The sequence below is a fragment of the Thalassophryne amazonica genome, chromosome 11 (assembly GCF_902500255.1).
Source record: "Thalassophryne amazonica chromosome 11, fThaAma1.1, whole genome shotgun sequence".
NCBI lineage: Eukaryota > Metazoa > Chordata > Actinopteri > Batrachoidiformes > Batrachoididae > Thalassophryne > Thalassophryne amazonica.
The window spans coordinates 36,419,055-36,445,066 of NC_047113.1; the positions used below are offsets into that span (position 1 = coordinate 36,419,055).

Consider the following 26,012-nt stretch of genomic DNA (forward strand, 5'->3'; position numbering starts at 1 on the left):
GAAAGGATCAGATGGTGGAAGCTGAAGGAGGAAGACTGTTGTGTGAAATTTAGCGAGCAGGTGAGAGAAGCACTGGTTGGAGGGGAAGCAATTTTGGACAACTGAAAAAGTACTGCAGATGTGGTGAGGGAGACAGCTAGGACAGTACTGGGTATGACATCTGACAGTGTGTGTGTGTGTAATTGTGAATGACTTCAGAACATGTTTCACACTATTTTTCCAGTAATTGCTGTAAAAAGTCTAATAATTCAGCAGATTACAGCCACATTTACTGACTACAATCATAAGTATAATTTATTAATGAACTCATATTTTGTAAATAGGATGACTAAAGCCTGCTGAAATTGCTGAAATTCTAAGTTCATTCATTTATTAAATAAATTTACAAAAATACATATTTTAAGTATTTTATTTTGGAGAATTTCGGATAGATTGGAGTAGATTTATCCACAGGCATTGCCCTATTCATAATAAAGATGAAGTTTGAAGTTGTATAAAGCAGAAAAAAGTAAAGGAAAAGAGGTCAAATGTGCTCATGAGTTCCAGGAGTTATTTTTAAGGATAATCCAGGAGGATAAGAGATTTTCCACAGTAAAACGTGTGCGTGTGTGTGTGCGGGTCTCATTCTTTGTGCCTGCTTCATTCTTGTCCTGGCAGGAGGGGAAGTCCACTGCTCATTGGTGTGCGAAGCAAGTATGAGCTATCAACCGACAGCATCCCCGTCCAGTACAGTGGTAAGCTCTGTTCCGCTCCACCTGCCATTATCCGCTTACACTGCACCCTGATTCTCCGAATGCACGCACATACTCAGGCACAAGTGCACAATGCACATTTTGGAAGGATGAGATAAACATTGTTTGTACACCTGCGCTCAGCAGTGCATTAACAAGCAGAGTTGTAGTCTTACACACCTCTCTGCAGCTTCTCTCCCCCTGCCATCCCCTCATTACCCCATCCCCGTAGAGACGGTGCCTGCTCCCAGGCCACCAATAACCAGCAAAATCTATTTAAGCATAAAAATTAAAAAGAAAAATAATATAGCACCTTCAACTGCACCACAGACTAAAACAGTTAAATGTGGTCTATTAAACATTAGGTCTCTCTCTTCTAAGTCCCTGTTGGTAAATGATATAATAATTGATCAACATATTGATTTATTCTGCCTAACAGAAACCTGGTTACAGCAGGATGAATATGTTAGTTTAAATGAGTCAACACCCCCGAGTCACACTAACTGTCAGAATGCTCGTAGCACGGGCCGGGGCGGTGGATTAGCAGCAATCTTCCATTCCAGCTTATTAATTAATCAAAAACCCAGACAGAGCTTTAATTCATTTGAAAGCTTGTCTCTTAGTCTTGTCCATCCAAATTGGAAGTCCCAAAAACCAGTTTTATTTGTTATTATCTATCGTCCACCTGGTCGTTACTGTGAGTTTCTCTGTGAATTTTCAGACCTTTTGTCTGACTTAGTGCTTAGCTCAGATAAGATAATTATAGTGGGCGATTTTAACATCCACACAGATGCTGAGAATGACAGCCTCAACACTGCATTTAATCTATTATTAGACTCTATTGGCTTTGCTCAAAAAGTAAATGAGTCCACCCACCACTTTAATCATATCTTAGATCTTGTTCTGACTTATGGTATGGAAATAGAAGACTTAACAGTATTCCCTGAAAACTCCCTTCTGTCTGATCATTTCTTAATAACATTTAAGGCATTTAAGGTGGCAGTAATTAAACCATTACTTAAAAAGCCATCACTTGACCCAGCTATCTTAGCTAATTATAGGCCAATCTCCAACCTTCCTTTTCTCTCAAACATTCTTGAAAGGGTAGTTGTAAAACAGCTAACTGATCATCTGCAGAGGAATGGTCTATTTGAAGAGTTTCAGTCAGGTTTTAGAATTCATCATAGTACAGAAACAGCATTAGTGAAGGTTACAAATGATCATCTTATGGCCTCGGACAGTGGACTCATCTCTGTGCTTGTTCTGTTAGACCTCAGTGCTGCTTTTGATACTGTTGACCATAAAATTTTATTACAGAGATTAGAGCATGCCATAGGTATTAAAGGCACTGCGCTGCGGTGGTTTGAATCATATTTCTAATAGATTACAATTTGTTCATGTAAATGGGGAATCTTCTTCACAGACTAAAGTTAATTATGGAGTTCCACAAGGTTCTGTGCTAGGACCAATTTTATTCACTTTATACATGCTTCCCTTAGGCAGTATTATTAGACGGTATTGCTTAAATTTTCATTGTTACGCAGATGATACCCAGCTTTATCTATCCATGAAGCCAGAGGACACACACCAATTAGCTAAACTGCAGGATTGTCTTACAGACATAAAGACATGGATGACCTCTAATTTCCTGCTTTTAAACTCAGATAAAACTGAAGTTATTGTACTTGGCCCCACAAATCTTAGAAACATGGTGTCTAACCAGATCCTTACTCTGGATGGCATTACCCTGACCTCTAGTAATACTGTGAGAAATCTTGGAGTCATTTTTGATCAGGATATGTCATTCAAAGCGCATATTAAACAAATATGTAGGACTGCTTTTTTGCATTTACGCAATATCTCTAAAATCAGAAAGGTCTTGTCTCAGAGTGATGCTGAAAATTCATGCATTTTTTCCTCTAGGCTGGACTATTGTAATTCATTATTATCAGGTTGTCCTAAAAGTTCCCTAAAAAGCCTTCAGTTAATTCAAAATGCTGCAGCTAGAGTACTGACGGGGACTAGAAGGAGAGAGCATATCTCACCCATATTGGCCTCTCTTCATTGGCTTCCTGTTAATTCTAGAATAGAATTTAAAATTCTTCTTCTTACTTATAAGGTTTTGAATAATCAGGTCCCATCTTATCTTAGGGACCTCGTAGTACCATATCACCCCAATAGAGCGCTTCGCTCTCAGACTGCAGGCTTACTTGTAGTTCCTAGGGTTTGTAAGAGTAGCAGCATGTCTTTTTCCTGGTTCTCTCCCTCAGCCCCAACCAGTCCCAGCAGAGGACTGCCCCTCCCTGGGCCTGGTTCTGCTGGAGGTTTCTTCCTGTTAAAAGGGAGTTTTTCCTTCCCACTGTAGCCAGGTGCTTGCTCACAGGGGGTCGTTTGACCGTTGGGGTTTTACATAATTATTGTATGGCCTTGCCTTACAATATAAAGCGCCTTGGGGCAACTGTTTGTTGTGATTTGGCGCTATATAAAAAATTGATTGAATTGAACATATTAATTTTCTCACTTGTAAAGTACTGAGAATGATATTTTTCTGCAGATAATCGCCTCACATATCTGGATGTGATTTATGTCATGATGTAATATGTCATGTTATCTACATGTGATGGCACTTTGATCTTGATGATCTGTGATGCCGGTAAATTATTCTGTTCTGTCTGATCCCTTTGGGACACACAGCTACGCCAAAATGATTTGAAATTAGCGCTTACTTAGGGAGATTCAGATGAGGACTATCACTTGTTTTGTGAAGGAGTGTGAGCTAGGACAGTTTGAACATGTGTGTTTCTCTGAGTGTGATCCAGCATGCAGGTGCCTCATTGTTGAGGACCCCAGCAGCTGGAGAAGAGCACAGGTCTGCAGCAGATAGATGGCTCTTTTGGAGAGGTTGCTGTAGATTACTGTGGTTATCTGCCTGGGTGGTTGTGATCCAGGGCCCAAGATGGTTCCAAAGTGAACTCCCTCACCAAATCGTCAGGTGGGCACCTCGTACCCCTCAACACATCGTCTCTGCGACTCAGAATGTGCACAACGTGTGAGACAACTTGTGAGGGGTTGACACACACTTTCTCTTTTATATCGGAGAGGAGCAGCGCTTCTGGAAGCGACTCCACACTCCAGCAGCCTCTAGCCACTCAGCTCTGTAGCCGGCTGGCACCTACGTGACGTGCACATGCATGAGCGTCATGTCCGGCCATGGACAAGCTGCGCAGACTGGATTCATTGTGGTTACCTCTATTTATTTTTCTGAGGACAGACGTGGAATTACGTTTAATGCTTCGTCAGTGCACACCTCACGTGCACATGCTGTTAGACCTGTTCTATCCAGCCATAGATGACCTGCACAAACTAGATTTATTGTTTATTTATTTATTATTCTGAGGACAGAAGTGGATTTAAGTTTAATGTTCCTGGCCACCCGCTGTGCATGCGTGCACGCCGCGCTGGACAGGCGATGTTCGCCTCTGGCTTTATTCTTTTTATTTTTATCAGAACACTTCCAAAAGATCACCATGCCTGTGCATCCTGTCCTGCCACAGTGGACCGGCTGTGAGCACACAGTCCAGCTGTGCAAGCGCACTGGACGCATCCTGTCCGGGCACTGAGGAGTGCGCAAACCGGATTTTCTCTTTTTATTTATTTATTTTTCTGAGGACTGTAGTGTACTATTGCCAGCCGGCGACAGGGGCCGCGAACTTCACCTGATTGGGGAATGTGGATGAGGTGATCCAGATTTATTGTTTTATTTTCATCGTCTGTAAGGACTTCATTTAACCAAGTTAGTCCCATTGAGTTCAAGATCTCTTTTACAAGGGACACCTGGACAATTATAAAGTTCCCAATTCACCTAACCTGCATGTCTTTGGATATGCAGGTTAGGTGAATTATAATGTTGCGTCTCTGCCTCCTCCACCAGTCGTGCCTCAGTGAGATACTACCAAAACCAAAATTTCTCGAGAATATGTGAAGTTTTGTCTTACTGGGTGCAATGTTGAGAAACGTTGGTATCTCAGAATCCAAAAGATGAAGAACCACACCCTATTTTTTTCTTGGTCAGGCACAAAACTTCTCAATCACCCCTTGTATTCCATCTGTCACATTTTATCCTGTGGTCAGAATACTGAAGAAAAAAGGAGAGTTATGTGGTTGCTCCCCTGTACACTGTGTACTGCTTATTAGTGCAGGTTAACAATTTTGAGAACCCCTATGTTTCTGAAATGGAGGATAATAGATTTTGCTCGCAAGAGAAGAAAACGGACCATGAATTCCTATTGCCAAAGAAGCTAAAACTTGAAGGGAAACAAAATAGTGATGAGTGACATCACAGTGCATTCTGAAATCTCACCACAAGATGGCACTAAATCCTACACACTGTAGCTTTAACTTCTCCCCATCTAAAATATGACAGTCACCATTTCAAGCCAGGCAAAATATTTGAAAAAGTGGATTCTAGAAAACACCCTATTTAACAAAAATACTAGTAAACGATATATTTCCAGATCTATTGACATCACAGTAAACTGTGTTTTTGCAGTAACTGAAACAAATAACTGGGCAGGGTGTTCATCAGCAGTTTTGCAGGCTCATCTTTCTGCACATGCTAATAGTCGAATGACGTCACCCTCTCCTCAGAGTCGTAAATGTGTATCGTGTTAACAGAGCGTTTGAAAGTCCTGTTCACTTTCCCAGTGGATTACATTTTCACTGCAGCACAATGTTGCTCTAACTGCTGCTTTTCTTCCCATGTAGGCCAACAAATTCACACTGAGTCTCTTGGCTTGTATCACTGGTGCGCTCTTATTTATTAAAAAACCTGCACAGAAAGCCATTTTCCTGGATAATTTCGACGTCGAGGTCATAGCAATCTTTTGTTTAAACATTCTCATGTACAACCATGGAGATAGATATTATATACATATAGAGCGCAAGTGATAGTCAGATTTTCGTTTTTGTAACCTCTCACAGAACAGTGTTACATGCCGCTCATATTTTGCAGACTTCTTTCCTGGTTCCTCCTGTGCTTGTGTTGTCTTATCTGTTGGCTTAGGATTTCTGATTTTTAATTGCACATGTGAGCAGAGTCCAAAGGTCATGCTATGTAGTCATGGAGAAACCAGCAGGGTGTGTTCTTTTAATGGGTGAAAAAGTTCTCTGAATATTCTTTCACCCACCCTTCTCTATTTTACTCTATTTTAAATCTCTACTACTATTTCAAATCTCTATTTTAAAAAAATTGTATACAGTTGGTGTTATACTGTCACGGCTGCATTTTACAGGAAGTCATAATTATCATCTCAAAAAAACAGCTCTTCAGACAGTATCAAGTATAAAAGTCTTTCCTGAAGCTCGTTTATTTGAGTACATTCAGGTTAAAATCCACCAAAATCTCCTTTTCTCTTTCAGCAACATTTGTTGGAAATGGAAATTAGTCTTGACCTCTGACCCTTGAACTGGTTGATTTTTTTTGTTTTTTTTTGATCCCGTAGGCCGTGTCAAGGAAGGTGTCCAGGAGTTAAACAGCCATAATCTTTCTGACTGTTCCGATGCCATTAACGCTGTGGGTGATGGCCGGGCGGTGGAGTATTACTTTGCATCTGATGCCAGGTGAGAAGCTGTTTCATGCATATATCTCTATTTGGTTTTATTAAAGTTTGCATCTTCTCTTCAGTCTTTCATGAGCAAGAAGAATTTCAATAAATGTAGCTCCCAGACCTGCTTACTTCATTCGGATTATTCTCTCCTTTTTGTCCTGCAGTGCCATCATAGAACACACCAACAAGGTGTTGTACATGGAAGATGATGACTCGCCGTGGTGACTGGGGGAAACTGTCCATCCACAGGATGAAGAGAAAAGCCGGTGACGACCCAGTCAGAGCGATCCAGACTCTACAAATGGAGCTGCAGCAGATCATGAAAGGTGACATCATAGTGAAATAATACAATGTGGGCATTTATTGGACTTTATTTTTAATTTACAGAAAAGAACAAGTCAGCTTGCAAAAGAATATTTATGCTTGTTTGCCCTCTGCTGGCTGAACACATTCAAAAAATCAAACCGCAATTTCTGATTCAGTGTCTGGGAACCACACAGATCTCATGGAGGTCTTTGCCATGTACATGTCCCTTCTCTTCCTAAAAGCACGGATGTTTCATGTGTGTTTTCTTTATTTTTTGTTTGTCTGTTTTTTAAGCATTCATGCAAACACCTTCCAAAAAACAAACAAAAAAACATAAAAAAAAAATACACATCTTGTATTTTTACCAACACAATGGAAATACCAACCTCATTCACTTTGAGTGCAAAAAAAAATGTATAGAAGGTATTTTTAAAAACTAAGTTAAACTGAACTGAATTTACAATGTATTGACGTATAAATCTTACGTATAAATCCTGGGACCTGCCCACTTGATGACCATGTCAGATTGAATAAAAATCATCATGGTAATATCAGAGAGTCTGTCATCAGCAGGAGAGCGCAGGTCATGTCACCTGCACACAGTGATGAGCTCCAAGACACATAGAAACATATTTAAAAAGGTCAATATGTCATTTTATATATCTTTCGGTGGTCTGCCCAGCACTGAGCTCTGAGACTGTCCTCCTGTTTCCCATCAAGTGGTGGCTAAGTGGCATCACGCTTAAATTCCTAAAGATCAACTTGTGATTCTGTGATTGTTACTGTTTTTGCAGGTAACTATGATGCGTTCATGCAGAAGGAGATCTTTGAGCAGCCGGAATCAGTGGTCAACACCATGAGAGGCCGGATTTGTTTTGACTCTAACAAAGGTGACCTGTGACCTCTTGAACCAAATCACTTACAATTCAGACTTGTACACTGAATCTGGATTTGATTTGAGATAAAATGTGATGCATGTCTTTCTTATCATTCTGAAAGTCTGAATTTTAAAAAAAGCTGTAATTAAGGTGCTCTTTAAAGTGATTTCTAAATGCCCCACATGTCCTTTCTATATGCTCTTAATATAGGCCTAATATGGGCCCTGGGACCTATATGGAGCTTCTTCCTATTCTTTACTTGTTTATTATGCCTTTGTGGACATCACATACACGATACAAACTTGGAACACCATCCATCCAATTCATTTTCCATTCACTCCAATTAAGGGAGCTAGAGCCTATTCCAGCAGTCATAGGGCGTGAGAAGAGTACACCCTGGACAGGACAAAGACAGATACAAAAAATTATTATATATAAGACAAGAATGTCTGAGAAGAAAGGAAACCCATTCCATATTGAAAAATAGACATGAAATAAATTTGATGATGTCATAAGGAAACAGTGTTAGAGATGATCAAAGGCAAATCTATATTCCAATCAAGAAGAGGGATAAATGAAAATATTTTATGTTGTAAAGTAACAATTAGCCAAATGATCACAGGAAACCTACTTCACATTGAGGAGGGATGAAGGAAATATTTCACAATGTCATAAAGCAGCAATGTTAGATAGAAGAGATCCATTGGGAATCTATTTCACAATGAAAAAGTGAACATTTCAATGCACATCTGGAAGATCAGTTCCTGCCCCTATCCAAATTCCAGCTCCCATCAGAATTTTGTCAGAATCTGTCCTTGAATTTTGGACACATCTTGCAGACAGACAGACAAACAGTTGGTGGCAGGAAGTATGTAGTGTAATCACTGCTTTCACAACTTGTGTTTTGGGTCTGAGAAGCTGTTAGCTGCTTGAAGTGGTCATGACATTGAATCTCCTGCCTCATTTTCTGGTTTCTCAGTTATTCTGGGTGGGCTGAAGGACCACCTGAAGGAAATCAAGCGATGCAGACGCCTAATCATGATTGGCTGTGGAACCAGCTTCCACGCTGCAGTGGCTGTAAGTGGACCAATCAGGAATTTGAAGTGTGATGATGACTTTTTTTTTTTTTTGTCAAAGATGACACTGCTTCATTGAAAGAGCATTACAGTGATGAAGCTGCTTTTTCCTCCCCTGTCTTTGTTTTGCAATTTTTCAGACTCGACAGATCCTGGAGGAGCTGACGGAGCTTCCGGTCATGGTGGAGTTAGCCAGCGACTTCCTGGACCGCAGCACTCCTGTTTTCAGAGATGATGTTTGCTTTTTCATCAGTCAGTCAGGTAAGATCAACCTTTGACACTCAAATGTCTCCAATGAGAGTTTGGCAGATCTGGTCACAAGCATATAATATGTTTTCATTGCCTCAGGAGAGACTGCCGACACCTTGATGGCTTTACGCTACTGTAAGGAACGTGGAGCTCTGACCGTTGGTATAACCAACACTGTGGGCAGCTCCATTTGTAGAGAAACAGACTGTGGAGTCCACATCAATGCTGGACCTGAAATAGGAGTAGCCAGCACCAAGGTAAAGTTAAATGTACTGTAAGGCCTGAGTGTTTATAAAAATAAAAAAACCCTTTGAGATCCATTCTGCTAAACATAATACATGCAGATCAAAACTTCCTCAAAAGATATTTGGTATTTTCTTTGTAATATAGTACCATTCAAAACATTCAAATCTTTTCTTACTGAGGGCCCTGTCACACCTTGACGATTTAGCCAGTGTATGCCGACTGTAGTAAAAATGCTGACATATGCTGGTGTATGTCTAATAAATTATGCAGCTGTCACACCTTGATGTTTTATCCAGGCTGACAGCCCCGTTCCCAACGAGTGGTTCAGGTCGGTACTGCACAGTATGATATGTGTCGGAATGGTTAAGTCTGGCTTGGTTTGCGTTTGCAGTGGAAACGCTGTTTATCAGGTTGAACAGCTAAATATTGACAAGCACATAATTATCGAGTGCATGTACACTGTTGCGCGGCATCTCTTCTTACTTTTGTCTTGCTGAAGAGTCGACTGATGCCTGTGGTAAACGCTGACATGAATCAAATCAATTTTATTTATATAGCGCCAAATCACTACAAACAGTTGCCCCAAGGTGCTTTATATTGTAAGACAAAAGCCATACAATAATTACAGAAAAACCCCAACGGTCAAAACGACCCCCTGTGAGCAAGCACTTGGCGACAGTGGGAAGGAAAAACTCCCTTGTAACAGGAAGAAACCTCAAGCAGAACCAGGCTCAGGGAGGGGCAGTCTTCTGCTGGGACTGGTTGGGGCTGAGGGAGAGAATCAGGAAAAACATGCTGTGGAGGGGAGCAGAGATCAATCACTAATGATTAAATACAGAGTGGTGCATACAGAGCAAAAAGAGAAAGAAACACTCAGTGCATCATGGGAACTCCCCAGCAGTCTAAGTCTATAGCAGCATAACTAAGGGATGGTTCAGGGTCACCTGATCCAGCCCTAACTATAAGCTTTAGCAAAAAGGAAAGTTAAGCCTAATCTTAAAAGTAGAGAGGGTGTCTGTCTCCCTGATCCGAATTGGGAGCTGGTTCCACAGGAGAGGAGCCTGAAAGCTGAAGGCTCTGCCTCCCATTCTACTCTTACAAACCCTAGGAACTACAAGTAAGCCTGCAGTCTGAGAGCGAAGCGCTCTATTGGGGTGATATGGTACTAAGAGGTCCCTAAGATAAGATGGGACCTGATTATTCAAAACCTTATAAGTAAGAAGAATAATTTTAAATTCTATTCTAGAATTAACAGGAAGCCAATGAAGAGGCCAATATGGGCCTTCTTGTCCCCGTCAGTACTCTAGCTGCAGCATTTTGAATTAACTGAAGGCTTTTCAGGGAACTTTCAGGACAAGGACAACCTGATCATAATGAATTACAATAGTCCAGCCTAGAGAAAATGCATGAATTAGTTTTTCAGCATCACTCTGAGACAAGACTTTTCTAATTTTAGAGATATTGCGCAAATGCAAAAAAGCAGTCCTACATATTTGCTTAATATGCGCATTGAAGGACATATCCTGATCAAAAATGACTCCAAGATTTCTCACAGTATTACTGGAGGTCAGGGTAATGCCATCCAGAGTAAGGATCTGGTTAGACACCTTGTTTCTAAGATTTGTGGGGCCAAGTACAATAACTTCAGTTTTATCTGAATTTAAAAGCAGGAAAATAGAGGTCATCCATGTCTTTGTCTGTAAGATATTCCTGCAGTTTAACTAATTGGTGTGTCTTCTGGCTTCATGGATAGATAAAGCTGGGTATCATCTGCGTAACAATGAAAATTTAAGCAATGCTTTCTAATAATACTGCCTAAGGGAAGCATGTATAAAGTGAATAAAATTGGTCCTAGCACAGAACCTTGTGGAACTCCATAATTAACCTTAGTCTGTGAAGAAGACTCCCCATTTACATGAACAAATTGCAATCTATTAGATAAATATGATTCAAACCACCACAGCGCAGTGCCTTTAATACCTATGGCATGCTGTAATCTCTGTAATAAATTTTATGGTCAACAGTATCAAAAGCAGCACTGAGGTCTAACAGAACAAGCACAGAGATGAGTCCACTGTCTGAGGCCATAAGATGATCATTTGTAACCTTCACTAATGCTGTTTCTGTACTATGATGAATTCTAAACCCTGACTGAAACTCTTCAAATAGACCATTCCTCTGCAGATGATCAGTTAGCTGTTTTACAACTACCCTTTCAAGAATTTTTGAGAGAAAAGGAAGGTTGGAGATTGGCCTATAATTAGCTAAGATAGCTGGGTCAAGTGATGGCTTTTTAAGTAATGGTTTAATTACTGCCACCTTAAAAGCCTGTGGTATATAGCCAACTAATAAAGATAGATTGATCATATTTAAGATCGAAGCATTAATTATTGGTAGGGCTTCCTTGAGCAGCCTGGTAGGAATGGGGTCTAATAGACATGTTGATGGTTTGGAGGAAGTAACTAATGAAAATAACTCAGACAAAACAATCGGAGAGAAAGAGTCTAACCAAATACCAGCATTACTGAAGGCAGCCGAACATAAAGATATGTCTTTGGGATGGTTATGAGTAATTTTTTCTCTAATAGTTAAAATTTTATTAGCAAAGAAAGTCATGAAGTCATTACTAGTTAAAGTTAAAGGAATACTCGGCTCAATAGAGCTCTGACTCTGTCAGCCTGGCTACAGTGCTGAAAAGAAACCTGGGGTTGTATCAGACTGTATCCCCCGACGACTCTTTAAAGAGGTCTGGGGAACTATCGGCCCTGATGTTGTTTTGGTCAACAGCAGCCTTATGTCAGGAAAGGTTCCTGCATTTTGTAAGCAGGCTGTAGTTGAGCCTCTTTTAAAGAAAGCGAGTCTTGATAACGCTGTTATCTCTAATTATAGGCCCATATCTAAGCTTCCTTTTATTTCAAAGATTTTGGAAAAAGCTGTTCTTGTACAACTACAAGAGTTTTTAGAAACGAACATTTTAGACAGTTTTCAGTCAGGTTATAAATTATTTCACGGCACGGAGTCTGCACTTTTAAAGGTTTTTAATGACCTGTTTTTAATTACTGATTCTGGTGATTCCGCCATTCTGGTGCTTTTAGACTTGACTGCTGCCTTCGACACAGTTGACCATGTAACTCTTTATCTCTTCTTGAGAACTGTGTGGGTGTCAGGGGGACAGCCTTGGACTGGTTCCATTCTTACCTTACAGGCCGTTCATTTGCTGTCAGGCTGGGGGAGTCCACCTCGTCTTCTGTTCCTCTGAACTGTGGAGTCCCCCAGGGTTCTATTCTTGGGCCTATTCTCTTCACCCTATACCTTCTCCCGTTAGGTCAGGTGTTTAGAAAACATGGCATATCTTATCTTTATGCAGATGATCTCAATTTATTGCCTATTAAGAAGAACTCTAGCAGCCCCCTGACACCCTTGCTTGTGTGCCTGGAAGTCAGGGCTTGGTTGGCTCAAAATTTTCTTAGCTTAAATGAGAACAAAACCGAGGTGATGGTGTTTTGGGCCCAGTGTTGGTTCCACAGTTCGATTAGACCTGGGCCCTCTCAGTCAACACATGAAGCCCACAGCCACCAACCTTGGCGTCATTATGGACTCTGATCTTAAACTGGACAGGCAGGTCAAGGCGGTTGTTAAATCCAGCTTTTATCAGCTTCGTCTTTTAACCAAAATTAAATCAATTTTATCCTTTTCTGACTTGGAACGCGTCATGCATGCTTTTATTTCTTCACGCCTGGACTACTGCAATTCACTTTTTTTGGAATTAATCAAAATACACTTCACAGATTGCAGTTAGTCCAGAACGCTGCTGCACGCCTCTTAACTGGGAGCAAAAACATGAACATATTACACCTATTCTTGCGTCTTTGCACTGGCTCCCTGTTAATTTTAGAATTGATTTTAAAATTTTTTATTTGTTTTTAAAGTTTTAAATGGACTGGCCCCACAATATATTGTAGACCTCCTCCAAATTTACTCCCCAGCGCGTGCTCTGAGGTCTGAGGGCCAGCTCCAGCTTGTGGTGCCTAGGACGAGACTTAAGACCAGGGGACAGGGCCTTCTCTGTGGCTGGGCCCAGACTCTGGAATGCTCTGCCTCTCCACGTTCGAACAGCCCCCACAATGGAGTGTTTTAAGTCTCGTCTGAAGATCCACTTTTATTCTCTGGCTTTTAGCTCTGCATGAGTTGTATGGTCCTCTGTTGTCTTTGGCCTAGTATTTATTTATTTATTGTTTTATTGTTTTTGTTTGTTATTTATTAGTATCTGAGTGGGTTTATTGTTTTGTATAGTTGTATAATTATTTTTATGTGCAGCACTTTGGAAACTGTTCTGTTTAAATGTGCTATATAAATAAAGTGGATTGGATTGGATTGATGGGCCATGTGATGGGTGGGATCTCTGATACCACTTCTTTTTGGAATCTATCTATCTTGAATGAGAAGAGAGAGGCATTATGAAAAAGGAAACTATTTTGTAATAAATTTAGTTGAGCATTTCAACAGCAATCGTAATATTATTAGAATTAACATCATTTGGATTGGACTTCTGATTTAAGGCTCTCTTTTTCAGAGGAGCTACAGCATCCAAAGTTGTGCTCAATGAGGATGTACAACTATTGACAAGATAATCTATCTCACTCACAGACGTTAGGTAGCTACTCTGCACTGTGTTGGTATATGGCATTGGAGAACATAAAGAAGGAATCATATCCTTAAACCTACTTATAGCGCTTTCCGAAAGACTTCTACTGTAATGAAAACTTATTCCCCACTGCTGGGTAGTTCCATTAAAGTAAATGTAAATGTTATAAGAAATGATCAGACAGAAGGGGGTTTTCAGGGAATACTGTTAAGTCTTCAATTTCCATACCATAGTCAGAACAAGATCTAAAGTATGGTTAAAGTGGTGGGTGGACTCATTTACATTTTGAGCGAAGCCAATTGAGTCTAATAATAGATTAAATGCAGTGTTGAGGCTGTCATTCTCAGTATCTGTGTGGATGTTAAAATCGCCCACTATAATTATCTTTATCTGAGCTAAGCACTAAGTCAGACAAAAGGTCTGAAAATTCACAGAGAAACTCACAGTAACGACCAGGTGGACAATAGATAACAACAAATAAAACTGGTTTTTGGGACTTCCAATTTGGATGGACAAGACTAAGAGTCAAGCTTTCAAATGAATTAAAGCTCTGTCTGGGGTTTTTTGATGAATTATAAGCTGGAGTGGAAGATTGCTGCTAATCCTCCCCCTCAGCCCGTGCTACGAGCAGTCCTGACAGTTAATGTGACTCGGGGGTGTTGACTCATTAAACTAACATTCATCCTGCTGTAACCAGGTTTCTGTAAGGCAGAATAAATCAATATGTTGATCAATTATTATATCATTTACCAACAGGGACTTAGAAGAGAGAGACCTAATGTTTAATAGACCACATTTAACTGTTTTAGTCTGTGGTGCAGTTGAAGGTGCTATATTTTTTCTTTTTGAATTTTTATACTTAAATAGATTTTTACTGGTTGTTGGTAGTCTGGGAGCAGGCACCATCTCTATGAGATGGATATTGGGGGGATGGCAGGGGGAGAGAAGCTGCAGAGCGGTGTGTAAGACTACAACTCTGCTTCCTGGTCCCAACCCTGGATAATCACGGTTTGGAGGGTTTATAAAATTGGCCAGATTTCTGGAAATGAGAGCTGCTCCATCCAAAGTGGGATGGATGCCGTCTCTCCTAAAGACCAGGTTTTCCTCAGAAGCTTTGCCAATTATCTATGAAGCCCACCTCATTTTTTGGACACCACTCAGACAGCCAGCAATTCAAGGAGAACATGCGGCTAAACATGTCACTCCCGGTCCAATTGGGGAGGGGCCCAGAGAAAACTACAGAGTCCGACATTGTTTTTGCAAAGTTACACACCGATTCAATGTTAATTTTAGTGACCTCCGATTGGCGTAATCGGGTGTCATTACCCAGAAGACAACTGACTATGGTTGCTGGTGTCGCTAACTTCACATTTCTCAAAACAGAGTCGCCAATAACCAGAGTTTGATCCTCGGTGGGTGTGTCGCCGAGAGGAAAAATGGTTAGATGTGAACGGGTTGGTGTGTACAGGGGCTTCTGTTTAGGACTACGCTTCCTCCTCACAGTCACCCAGCCGGCCTGCTTTCCCGGCTGCTCGGGATCTGCGGGGAAGCTAACGGCGGCTAAGCTACCTTGGTCCGCACCAACTACAGGGGCCTGGCTAGCTGTAGGATTTTCCAAGGTGCGGAGCCGAATCTCCAATTCACCCAGCCTGGCCTCCAAAGCTACGAATAAGCTACACTATTACAAGTACTTTACTGCTAAGGAGGCGAGGAATAACTACTAAATATTCACACCCAGAGCAGAAAAAGTGCGGGAGAGCAGGAGAAGCTGCCATGCTAAAACCGGCTAAGAGCTAAGTAGCTGCGCTAAGCTAGCGGATTCCTAAAAACAAAGTGAATAATGTGTAAATAATTTAGAGGTGATTCAGCAGGGGAGTGTTTTAGTTAAGGCACGTGAAGATTACACTGTAAAACAAATCGTTATCTAGTTATCTAGATCAATCTAACTACGCAGATTAAACAGCTAACAGATACAGCAAAACACCGCTGTGCTCCGGAACAGGAAGTGATACAATACCGCAGTGAGAGCCAACCACCAGTAGAGGCCTCATGAATGAATGAGGTGTTTGACTGTTTCAACTTTTAAAATAAGTTAATTGTTTTGTTGTGGCACAAAGCACCGGCATTCTCTAGTTCAGGCTGAGAACGTAACTGGAGGAGAAAACACCACCGAGGGACTTGCTTTAAAAGATTACGTTTCTTCAGCCACGACACGAATTAAAGATTTTCAGACGTTTTCCAAAATCAGGACGCTTTATGGGGATAGGTTTTCATCAGGCTGTGATAATGAATCCAACTGAAAGGAACAGGTAGATTAAGACCTTATACGAGGTCTGTCCATAAAGTATCGTACCTTTTTATTTTTTTCAAAAACTATATGGATTTCATTCATATGTTTTACGTCAGACATGCTTGAACCCTCATGCGCATGCGGTGAGTTTTTCCACGCCTGTCGGTGACGTCATTCGCCTGTGAGCACGCCTTGTGGAAGGAGTGGTCCCGCTCCCTCGTCGGATTTTCATTGTCTGGAAATGGCGGAATGAAAAGGACTTTTTTTCCATCAGAATTTTTTCAGAAGCTGTTAGAGACTGGCACCTGGAAACCATTCGAAAATTTATCTGGCTTTCAGTGAAAATTTTACGGGCTTCACAGAGAATAAGGACTTTAACTACAGGTTTAAGGACCCCTTTAAGGACGGTCGGTGCGCCGCGCTGCGAGCTGCGACGATGCGGCACAAACCACTGGATCATTTCTAAGCTGATGCTCTGTGGATACGAGACCGTCGTGTGCTCTTTCTCTGGTTATCACAAGACCTGGACATCAGCCATTTTCCGGCAGATTTCACTTTAACAAGAGATTTTGTCATGGAAAGCCGCGCGGAGGGTTCGCGCGTCACGACCGATTCGCTGATGAAGCGAGACAAAGGAACACCTCCGTTTCGGAGTGTTAGAGGACAAGTTGGGACATGTCTATCTCGGCTTTCAGTGCTTACCAGTCGAGTGAGTATAAAAGAACTTGTGGAGAGCTGGACATGTCCCAACTTGTTCTCTAACACTCTGAAACGGAGGTGTTCCTTTGTCTCGCTTCATCAGCGAATCGGTCGTGACGCGCGAAGCGTCCGCGCGGCTTTCCATGACAAAATCTCTTGTTAAAAGTGAAATCTGCCGGAAAATGGCTGATGTCCAGGTCTTGTGATAACCAGAGAGAGCACACGACGGTCTCGTATCCACAGAGCCATCAGCTTAGAAATGATCCAGTGGTTTGTGCCGCATCGTCGCAGCTCGCAGCGCGGCGCACCGACCGTCCTTTAAAGGGGTCCTTAAACCTGTAGTTAAAGTCCTTATTCTCTGTGAAGCCCGTACAATTTTCACTGAAAGCCAGATAAATTTTTCGAATGGTTTCCAGGTGCCAGTCTCTAACAGCTTCTGAAAAAATTCTGATGGAAAAAAAGTCCTTTTCATTCCGCCATTTCCAGACAATGAAAATCTGACGAGGGGGCGGGACCACTCCTTCCACAAGGAGTGCTCACAGGCGAATGACGTCACCGACAGGCGTGGAAAAACTCACGCATGCGCACGAGGGTTCAAGCATGTCTGACGTAAAAACATATGAATGAAATCCATATAGTTTTTGAAAAAAATAAAAAGGTATGATACTTTACGGACAGACCTCGTATTTACTTCGTGTGTGAATGGTTTTAATATTTGAAACCGTCTGGTTGCATGAGCAATGCAGCTTTGAGCCAATCAATGGATAGCGTCACTGGACGTATTTCGAGTTATGAGTAACTTAGAATAAAGTGTGTCAACAATTGCATAACTTACTTCCAACTTATGTCCTGCATATGTGAGTGTACGAGGCATATGCTGCTATACGTCAAAATTATTGTGCATGCCAAAAAAGTTTTCAAGGTACTCAGCGTATTAAGCGTAAGCGTGCTTCACTGTGCTCTTAACTTATACAAAACATATGAGACGCACACCCACGTATGCCAGCGTTTTTAATACAGTTGGCATACACTGGCTAAATCATCAAGGTGTGACAGGGGTGTTACAAACCCAAAATCAAAAAAGTGGGGATGATATGGAAAATAAAATGAAAAACAAACAGATTGATCCTTGCATTTATTTCGAATTGTTTCATTGCAGATGGTAGGAAACCAAGATATTTCATTGTTTGTGTTTTTTGTTTTTTTCCTCATTCTCCAAAAAATCTCTATAAGGGACAGGTCAGGACAGCAGAGAGGCCAGTCATGTATCTATGCCCTGTTCTTCTGCAGTCATGCATCTCTAATGTGTGTGCAGAAAGAAGATTTGCATTATCTTGTCGAAAAAAAAATGTAGTGAACATTGATGCACCAGGTTAATAAAAAAAATAAATAAAAAAAATAAAAAAAATCAGTTTTGCCTATATAACATCCCATAGAAGTGTTTGCCACCTTTTGGATGGTTGGTGGATGCCGGTTGGATTATGAAAAATTATGAACAGCTGTGTTACTTGCAGCCCTGTGACAGACTGGCATCCTGTCCAAAGTGTAACCCACCTCGTGCCCTATGACTGCTGGGATAGGCTCCAGCTTCCCCCGACCATTAATTGGAGTAAGCAGTTGAGGGTGTGTGTGTGTGTGTGTTACTTGCATGTTGTTTGTCTGCCAAATGCTGAAACACTGAGCATGTGTGCTTGTCGGTGCCCTCTGCCCTTCATCTCAGCATCAGTTAACACGTTAAACTTGCAATCAGGGGTGCCAAAAAGGGGAGAATAAGGAGAAGGATTCTAAAGGGCCCATGATTGACAGGGGCCCAGAGAAGCCCCTAATACAATTATAATACTGAAAAAATAATATGGGGGTGGCCCAGTAAGATTTCTTTTCATGGGGCCCAAAATCCATGGCGACACCCCTGGAGGCCCCAAATACAATTATAATACTGACAAAATAATATGGGGGTGGCCCAGTAAGATTTCTTTTCATGGAGCCCAAAATCCATGGCGGCACCCCTGGAGGCCCCTAATACAATTATAATACTGACAATATGGGGGTGGCCCTGTAAGATTTCGTTTCATGGGGCCCAAAATCCATGGCGGCACCCCTGGACGCCCCAAATACAATTATAATACTGACAAAATAATATGGGGGGTGGCCCAGTAAGATTTCTTTTCATAGGGCCCAAAATCCATGGCGGCGCCCCTGGACGTCCCAAATACAATTATAATACTGACAAAATAATATGGGGGTGGCCCAGTAAGATTTCGTTTCATGGGGCCAAAATCCATGGCAGCACCCCTGGAGGCCCCAAATACAATTATAATACTGACAAAATAATATGGGGGGTGGCCCAGTAAGATTTCTTTTCATGGGGCCCAAAATCCATGGCAGCGCCCCTGGAGGCCCCAAATACAATTATAATACTGACAAAATAATATGGGGTGGCCCAGTAAGATTTTGTTTCATGGGGCCCAAAATCCATGGCGGCGCCCCTGGACGCCCCAAATACAATTATAATACTGACAAAATAATATGGGGGTGGCCCAGTAAGATTTGTTTTTATTGGGGCCCTAAATCCCTGGCAGTGCCCCTGCTTGCAACTCCCAAGGAAAAACATTATACCCATTATTTAGGCAAATATGGGACAAAATATACAACAGAACAGGGAAGTAAAATCAGTCAGAATGGATAATGCAGATTAGTGGCAGCTAACACAAAACTGTTCTGGAACATTTCCAAATCTTTGCAACACCCATTTCGAAAATTGTTCTGGAGTCTGCATACATAACAAGACATTGCATGCTGTGCTGACACCTGCAAACACTTCCACCTACTGCACGATGCGGGAATGTGCGTCTATATCAAATTATGAATTTCATATTTCAAAGCTACAGCCAATGCAGGGTCTGGATGTAGATAGCTTCATGTTGTTGTTTATGTTTAGATCTAAACACGAGGCTTTTCTCTGTAATTTAGGCCTATACTAGCCAGTTTGTGGCCCTCATCATGTTTGGCCTGATGATGAGTGAGGACAGGTTGTCCCTGCAGCAGAGAAGATTGGAGATCATTAACGGCCTCCGGCTGCTACCAGGTCAGTGTGTTCGCAACCACCATCTTCATTCTCTTCATCTTTAGGCTGGGGCCCTGCTAGACACAGATATAATGATTATTTGACATTAACACTTTGGGATGATTTTTGAGCCATCATTGTCTTTTTAACCTGCATATTAGAGAAGTGGCCAAGGCTGCCCGTTTCCATTTACACACCTTGCAGAGACTAGGCCGATCCTGTCTGTGGTGAATTTAAACTGTTTTGCCCTCCTGAACTGAATACAAAAATTGTATTGTTTTCTGTTTTACCACATAAGTGTATGAGATTCCTGTCAATTATTCCGAGTACAGCTGCTTGAATTTTAATTAGAACTAGGAGATTTGATGGCATCACACTGGTTCTGGCCTCCCTTCTTTGGCTTCCTGTGAAGATGAGATTTTTAGCTTTTGTTGTTGGATTGTAAATTTCTGAATGATTGTGCGCGTCGCATGTTATGGAACATGACTTCAAACACACTGTTTTGTTTTTTAATGTTATAATCAGTATACGATCTTAAGTTATTTTAAATAAATTTATTGGGTATTTAAATTATGCATTTTTTCTATTTGCACTTCATTTTCTGTTTTTATGTTTTGATGATCTTTGATCACCTTGACCAAAAGTCCTATAAAAATAAAGTTGTTATAATTATTATTAGGAGTTGTAGCACCTGTGGGCATGAAGGAAGTAAGAGCTACAACAATCAGTCATTGACCCCAGTGGCCTTGACTTTCACCCAGAGGACTGATCTCTGGCTGACCTTGAAAGGCCCCAATTCGCCAAGCTGTGCCACATTTAGTCCAAAAGGGTTTGAAAATCAAATTCCTTGACCTTGACCAAAATATATTATTCATGGGCAATTGTTTTAGTCAACCTTTACTGATATTCACCTTTGGTGAAAATCAGAAAACAGACCTGAGAGAAGAAGGCCAACAAACTGATAGGCAGACGTGACCATGGCCCCAGTAACTGGCCTTTGGCAAATTTAACCTTGCTGGGCAACTGTGGAACTTTTGGTGCAAATCAATACCACTTACATTTTGATCTTTGACCCAGTAACCTTGACCCCAAAGATTGGCCTTTATGACCTTTGGCAAATTTAACATTGCTGGACAATTCCAGAACACACCTCGATATGTACGCCTAGTTGGTGGAAACAAAAGTTGGAAACTTATATTTGGATTTGCGATCCCAGTGCCCTTGACATTTTCCCAAAACAAAACCTTTAAGAGCAATTCTGGGCTTGACCTTCATCCACATACCAAATTTTTTGGAAATGTGGCAAAGGATCAGGGAGGGATACAGGGACGAACAGACAGACAGATGTTGCAAAATTTAGTAGTAGTTGTATGTTTGTGTAGAATTGATGTTGGTAAATGGACTGCATTTATATAGCGCTTTTCCATCTGCATCAGATGCTCAAAGCACTTTACAATAATGCCTCACATTCACCCCGATTGTCAGGGTGCTGCCACACAAGGTGCTCACGACACACCGGGAGCAACTAGGGGATTAAGGACCTTTGTGCAAATTAACCATAGAATACTCTTCAGTTTGTTAAAAACCCTGCATATTTTATGCTCCTGCCACTATAATGGATACTTCCATCTCATCATGATGCTTTCTCCTCCTGCTGTCCTAGAGCTCATACAACAGGTTCTGGCTCTGAATTCCAAGATCAAAGCCATTGCTAATGAGTTATACCAACAAAGGTCTCTTTTGGTCATGGGTCGAGGTTTCAACTATGCTACCTGCCTCGAGGGGGCGCTGGTAAGTCAAAAACGCTATTGTGGATTCTGTCAAAAACTGCAGTAAACCATCAAGGAAATATGTGTAATATTTCTGCTGCTCTGTCTTCATTACTAAGCTAATAATTTCTATCACAGAAAATCAAGGAGATCACATACATGCACTCAGAGGGGATCCTAGCTGGAGAGCTGAAACACGGTCCTCTGGCCCTAGTGGACAGAGACATGCCAGTCATCATGATCATCATGAAAGACTCCTGCTACGTTAAGTGCCAGAATGCTCTGGAGCAAGTCACTGCCAGATCGGTATGCCCTGAAAAACTACACCACAAGATAGTAAAATAAATTTAATTTTCTAGGTTAATGTCATACAGCTTCAACTTTATTCCAGAGCCTCTCGGATAAAGTCAGTGAGATGCAATAGCGTGCACGTGCAAGGCAGCGCAGAATATCGTCCTCATACTCAAATCACAATCAATGCATTATGTCAAATGATGAACTCAATTTATGAGACTGAATGTCCGGTTGTGCCCATCTCCGCTTCAGGGTCGACCAATCATCCTGTGTTGCCAGGACGATAAAGAGGTGACAAAGAAGGCCTACCAGACCATTGAGCTGCCACATACAGTGGACTGTCTGCAGGGGATCCTCAGTGTCATCCCCCTGCAGCTCCTGTCCTTCCACTTGGCTGTGCTGAGAGGAAAAGACGTACGTAGTTAACATGGCTTCTGTTTCCCCCCACAAACATCTATGCAGGTTATTACTGTAGTGTAAATGAGGAAAACACAGATTTGTGTGTGTGTGTTCAGTTATATTTTCAGCAGGGAGGTATATAAACAGCCTCATTCCAAAACTTTGTGTGAGGTATTTTAGTTGCAAATGGTTTGCTGTATTTTCTGGAGTATAAATCACATTTTTTTTTACTTTTACCAAAGTACAAATAACATGGAAATTAAAGGGAAATATTACATAGATAATCATTCACCTTATTGAGGTTTCAAATCTCGCAAAAGCCCATAGAGTTTGCTGCTCTGCGAGATCTCATTAACATTAAGAACTGCATTGAGACGCTCTGATCAGGCTGCAGTTTAGCCGCAGCACACGGACAACAGCATTAACACTGCAACATAAACCTCTTTGTATATTGTACCTAAAACTCTGGTGAATATATTGTCTGGGTTTTTAGATGTTGCTATTGTGTTTGTTTTATGTAAACATGCGAGAAGCTCAGGTTGTTTGTCCGTTATTTTCAATGCGAATCGCTGTGAGCTACGATCGTGAACTTTGCTCTTTAACGCCATTATTGTCCTTTACAGCACTGTTTGTGCTGTTTGTTTCAGAATAATATACGAGGTCTATTAGAAAAGTATCCGACCTTATTATTTTTTTCAAAAACCATATGGATTTGAATCACGTGTGATTACATCAGACATGCTTGAACCCTCGTGGGCATGCGAGAGTTTTTTCACGCCTGTCGGTTACGTCATTCGCCTGTGGGCAGTCTTTGAGTGAGGAGTCGCCCACCCTCTCGTCGTTTTTTTCATTGTTTAGGAATGGCTCAGAGACTGCTGCTTTGTTTGATCAAAATTTTTCAAAACTGTAAGGCACAACTGAGTGGACACCATTCGATAAATTCAGCTGGTTTTCGGTAAAACTTTTAACGGCTGATGAGAGATTTTGGTCTGGTAGTGTCGCCGTAAGGACGGCCCACGGTGCCTGACGGCGATCTGCGCTTCGAGGCGGCAGCATCTCACCATTTCAAGTTGAAAACTTTCACATTTCAGGCTCTGTTGACCCAGGAAGTCGTCAGAGAACTTTCAGAAGAAGTCGGCATGAGGAGTTTATTCGGACATTCCATTGTTAACTGACATTTTGTAAAGAAAGAACGTGCGGGCAGAGTCGCATGTTGGGCCGGACCCGACTGCGGGGGGTCGCGACAGGAAAAACACCTCCATTGGAAACCTTAACGGGCAAGTTGGAACATGCCCAAGCTGTTAAACAATTTGTCAGTTACTCACTTGTTTAAAGCCATCAAAAGCCACTTGAATTTTACAAATGGTTTTCAACACGGAGGTGTTTTTCCTGTCGCGGCGCACACAGATTCGCCGAGTCGTCACGGAAATGACTCGGCGAATTTGCGCGCACGTCTTTCATTACAAAATGTCCTTAAAGAGTGGAATGTCCGCATAAAGTACTCATGCCGGCCTCTTCTGAATCTTCTCTGTTCTCTCACGACGTCCTGGGTGAATTAAGCCTTAAATTAGGATGTTTTCAGGCCGACGACGGCACGACGTCCCGCTCCGTGGGAAGTCCTTACACCGACAGAAACACCCCATAATCTCTCATCAGCCGTTAAACTTTTCACTGAAAACCAGCTTAATTTCTCGAATAGTGTCCACTCGGATATTCCTCACAGGTCCAGAAAAAATGTTGGAATTCAGTTTGTGTTGATTAAATTACATGCAGGTTAAACATAGCAGACACAGAATATTTGGAATATTTGTTTTAGCAAGTTTTTAGGATTTCATGCAGCAGTCTCTTATTAACGTGATGAAAAGCATAAAAAATTACATTTTGGTTGTATAATGTTCATTTGCAATTGTTGTCATTGGATTTCTCTATGTTGTTTAGACTGCAGCGACTGTCTGGCGCGCAAGGGATTATGGGATATCTCAATAGGGCGAATTTAAAAATATCCTGAATCTGCATTTGGCTCAAAATGTAATCAACCTTTCCTTGGTCCAAGATTGATCACCACACCAAATTGTATTGAAATGCATTCAACCTGTACAACCTAAATGAGTAAGTCCCTTCAGCTGCTCCCTTGTTCTCACTTGGGGTTGCCACAGCAGATCCTAGGTGCATCCGCTTATTGATTTGGCACAGGTTTTACACCCTTCCTGATGCAACTTCACATTACATGGAGAAATGTGGCAGGGGTCTGTTTATTGGGTTTGAACCAACCTTCTGCACTAAAACCAAGCACACTAACCACTTGTCCACCACCAGTAAAAATGAAGGTGAAACACAAAAACTACTTTAATGCCTGCCAGTAAAGCCTTTATGTGTTTGAAAATTTCAGTCTATATGAGAGTGAATGTCTGTGCAGATGTACCTTTAATGGCGGCTACATCACCACTCTGTGGTAGTCAGTGTGTTTTCAGTGTGCCATGTTATTAGTCAGAGGACATTCAGACTAACAAGCCACATTCTCTTTTTCCAGGTTGACTGTCCCAGAAACTTGGCCAAGTCTGTGACTGTGGAATAATGACAGTTCACAAAGCACAGCACAGGGGAGAGAAGGCTTGTTGATCTCAAGTGCAATTGTGTGTGTGTGTGTGTGTGTGTGTGTGTGTGTGTGTGTGTGTGTGTGTGTGTGTGTGTGTGTGTGTGTGTGTGTGTGTGTAAACTGGTATAGGTTTGAGTGTCAGTGAGGGGTAAAGAAAACAGACAAAAAGGGTAAAGTATTGGGTACAATGTCTTTTTGTAACAGAAATGTGAAAACCATCTACAGTCAGCCTCATAATTATTTTGGACAGTGACCATTTTTGTCATTTTATACCACAGTGGCGGTGCCAAGGGGGGGCTTAAGCCCCCCCAATAATGAGCCAAGCCCCCCTCAGCCCCCCCAATAATTCTGCCAATGTGAATTGGTACTAAATCTTTGATATAGATGATTTATGTAAGGTTGATTCCATGCATTGTCTTGAGCACCATTTCAGTGAATTCAATTTGTATACCTACACTCAACAAAAATATAAACGCAACACTTTTGGTTTTGCTCCCATTTTGTATGAGATGAACTCAAAGATCTAAAACTTTTTCCTCATACACAATATCACCATTTCTCTCAAATATTGTTCACAAACCAGTCGAAATCTGTGATAGTGAGCACTTCTCCTTTGCTGAGATAATCCATCCCACCTCACAGGTGTGCCATACCAAGATGCTGATTAGACACCATGATTAGTGCACAGGTGTGCCTTAGACTGCCCACAATAAAAAGCCACTCTGAAAGGTGCAGTTTTATCACACAGCACAATGCCACAGATGTCGCAAGATTTGAGGGAGCGTGCAGTTGGCATGCTGACAGCAGGAATGTCAACCAGAGCTGTTGCTCGTGTATTGAATGTTCATGTCTCTACCATAAGCCGTCTCCAAAGTCGTTTCAGAGAATTTGGCAGTACATCCAACCAGCCTCACAACCGCAGACCACGTGTAACCACACCAGCCCAGGACCTCCACATCCAGCATGTTCACCTCCAAGATCGTCTGAGACCAGCCACTCGGACAGCTGCTGAAACAATCGGTTTGCATAACCAAAGAATTTCTGCACAAACTGTCAGAAACCGTCTCAGGGAAGCTCATCTGCATGCTTGTCGTTCTCATCGGGGTCTCGACCTGATTCCAGTTCGTCGTCGTAACCGACTTGAGTGGGCAAATGCTCACATTT

The 26,012-nt window shown here is 41.7% G+C and overlaps 1 protein-coding gene across 1 annotated transcript; it reads left to right on the forward strand.

Moving 5' to 3' along the window:
* Positions 1-595: 595 nt before the first annotated feature.
* Positions 596-25,214, forward strand: LOC117519659 (glutamine--fructose-6-phosphate aminotransferase [isomerizing] 2-like; the record flags this gene model as incomplete). Its single annotated transcript, XM_034180931.1, is given in 13 exon segments — positions 596-734; positions 6,233-6,350; positions 6,502-6,555; positions 6,557-6,663; positions 7,438-7,533; positions 8,501-8,598; positions 8,738-8,858; positions 8,946-9,103; positions 19,697-19,811; positions 21,454-21,581; positions 21,698-21,865; positions 22,106-22,267; positions 24,783-25,214. Coding segments are annotated over 13 exon segments (1,509 nt in total), but the record flags the coding sequence as incomplete, so codon positions are not given.
* Positions 25,215-26,012: the final 798 nt, after the last annotated feature.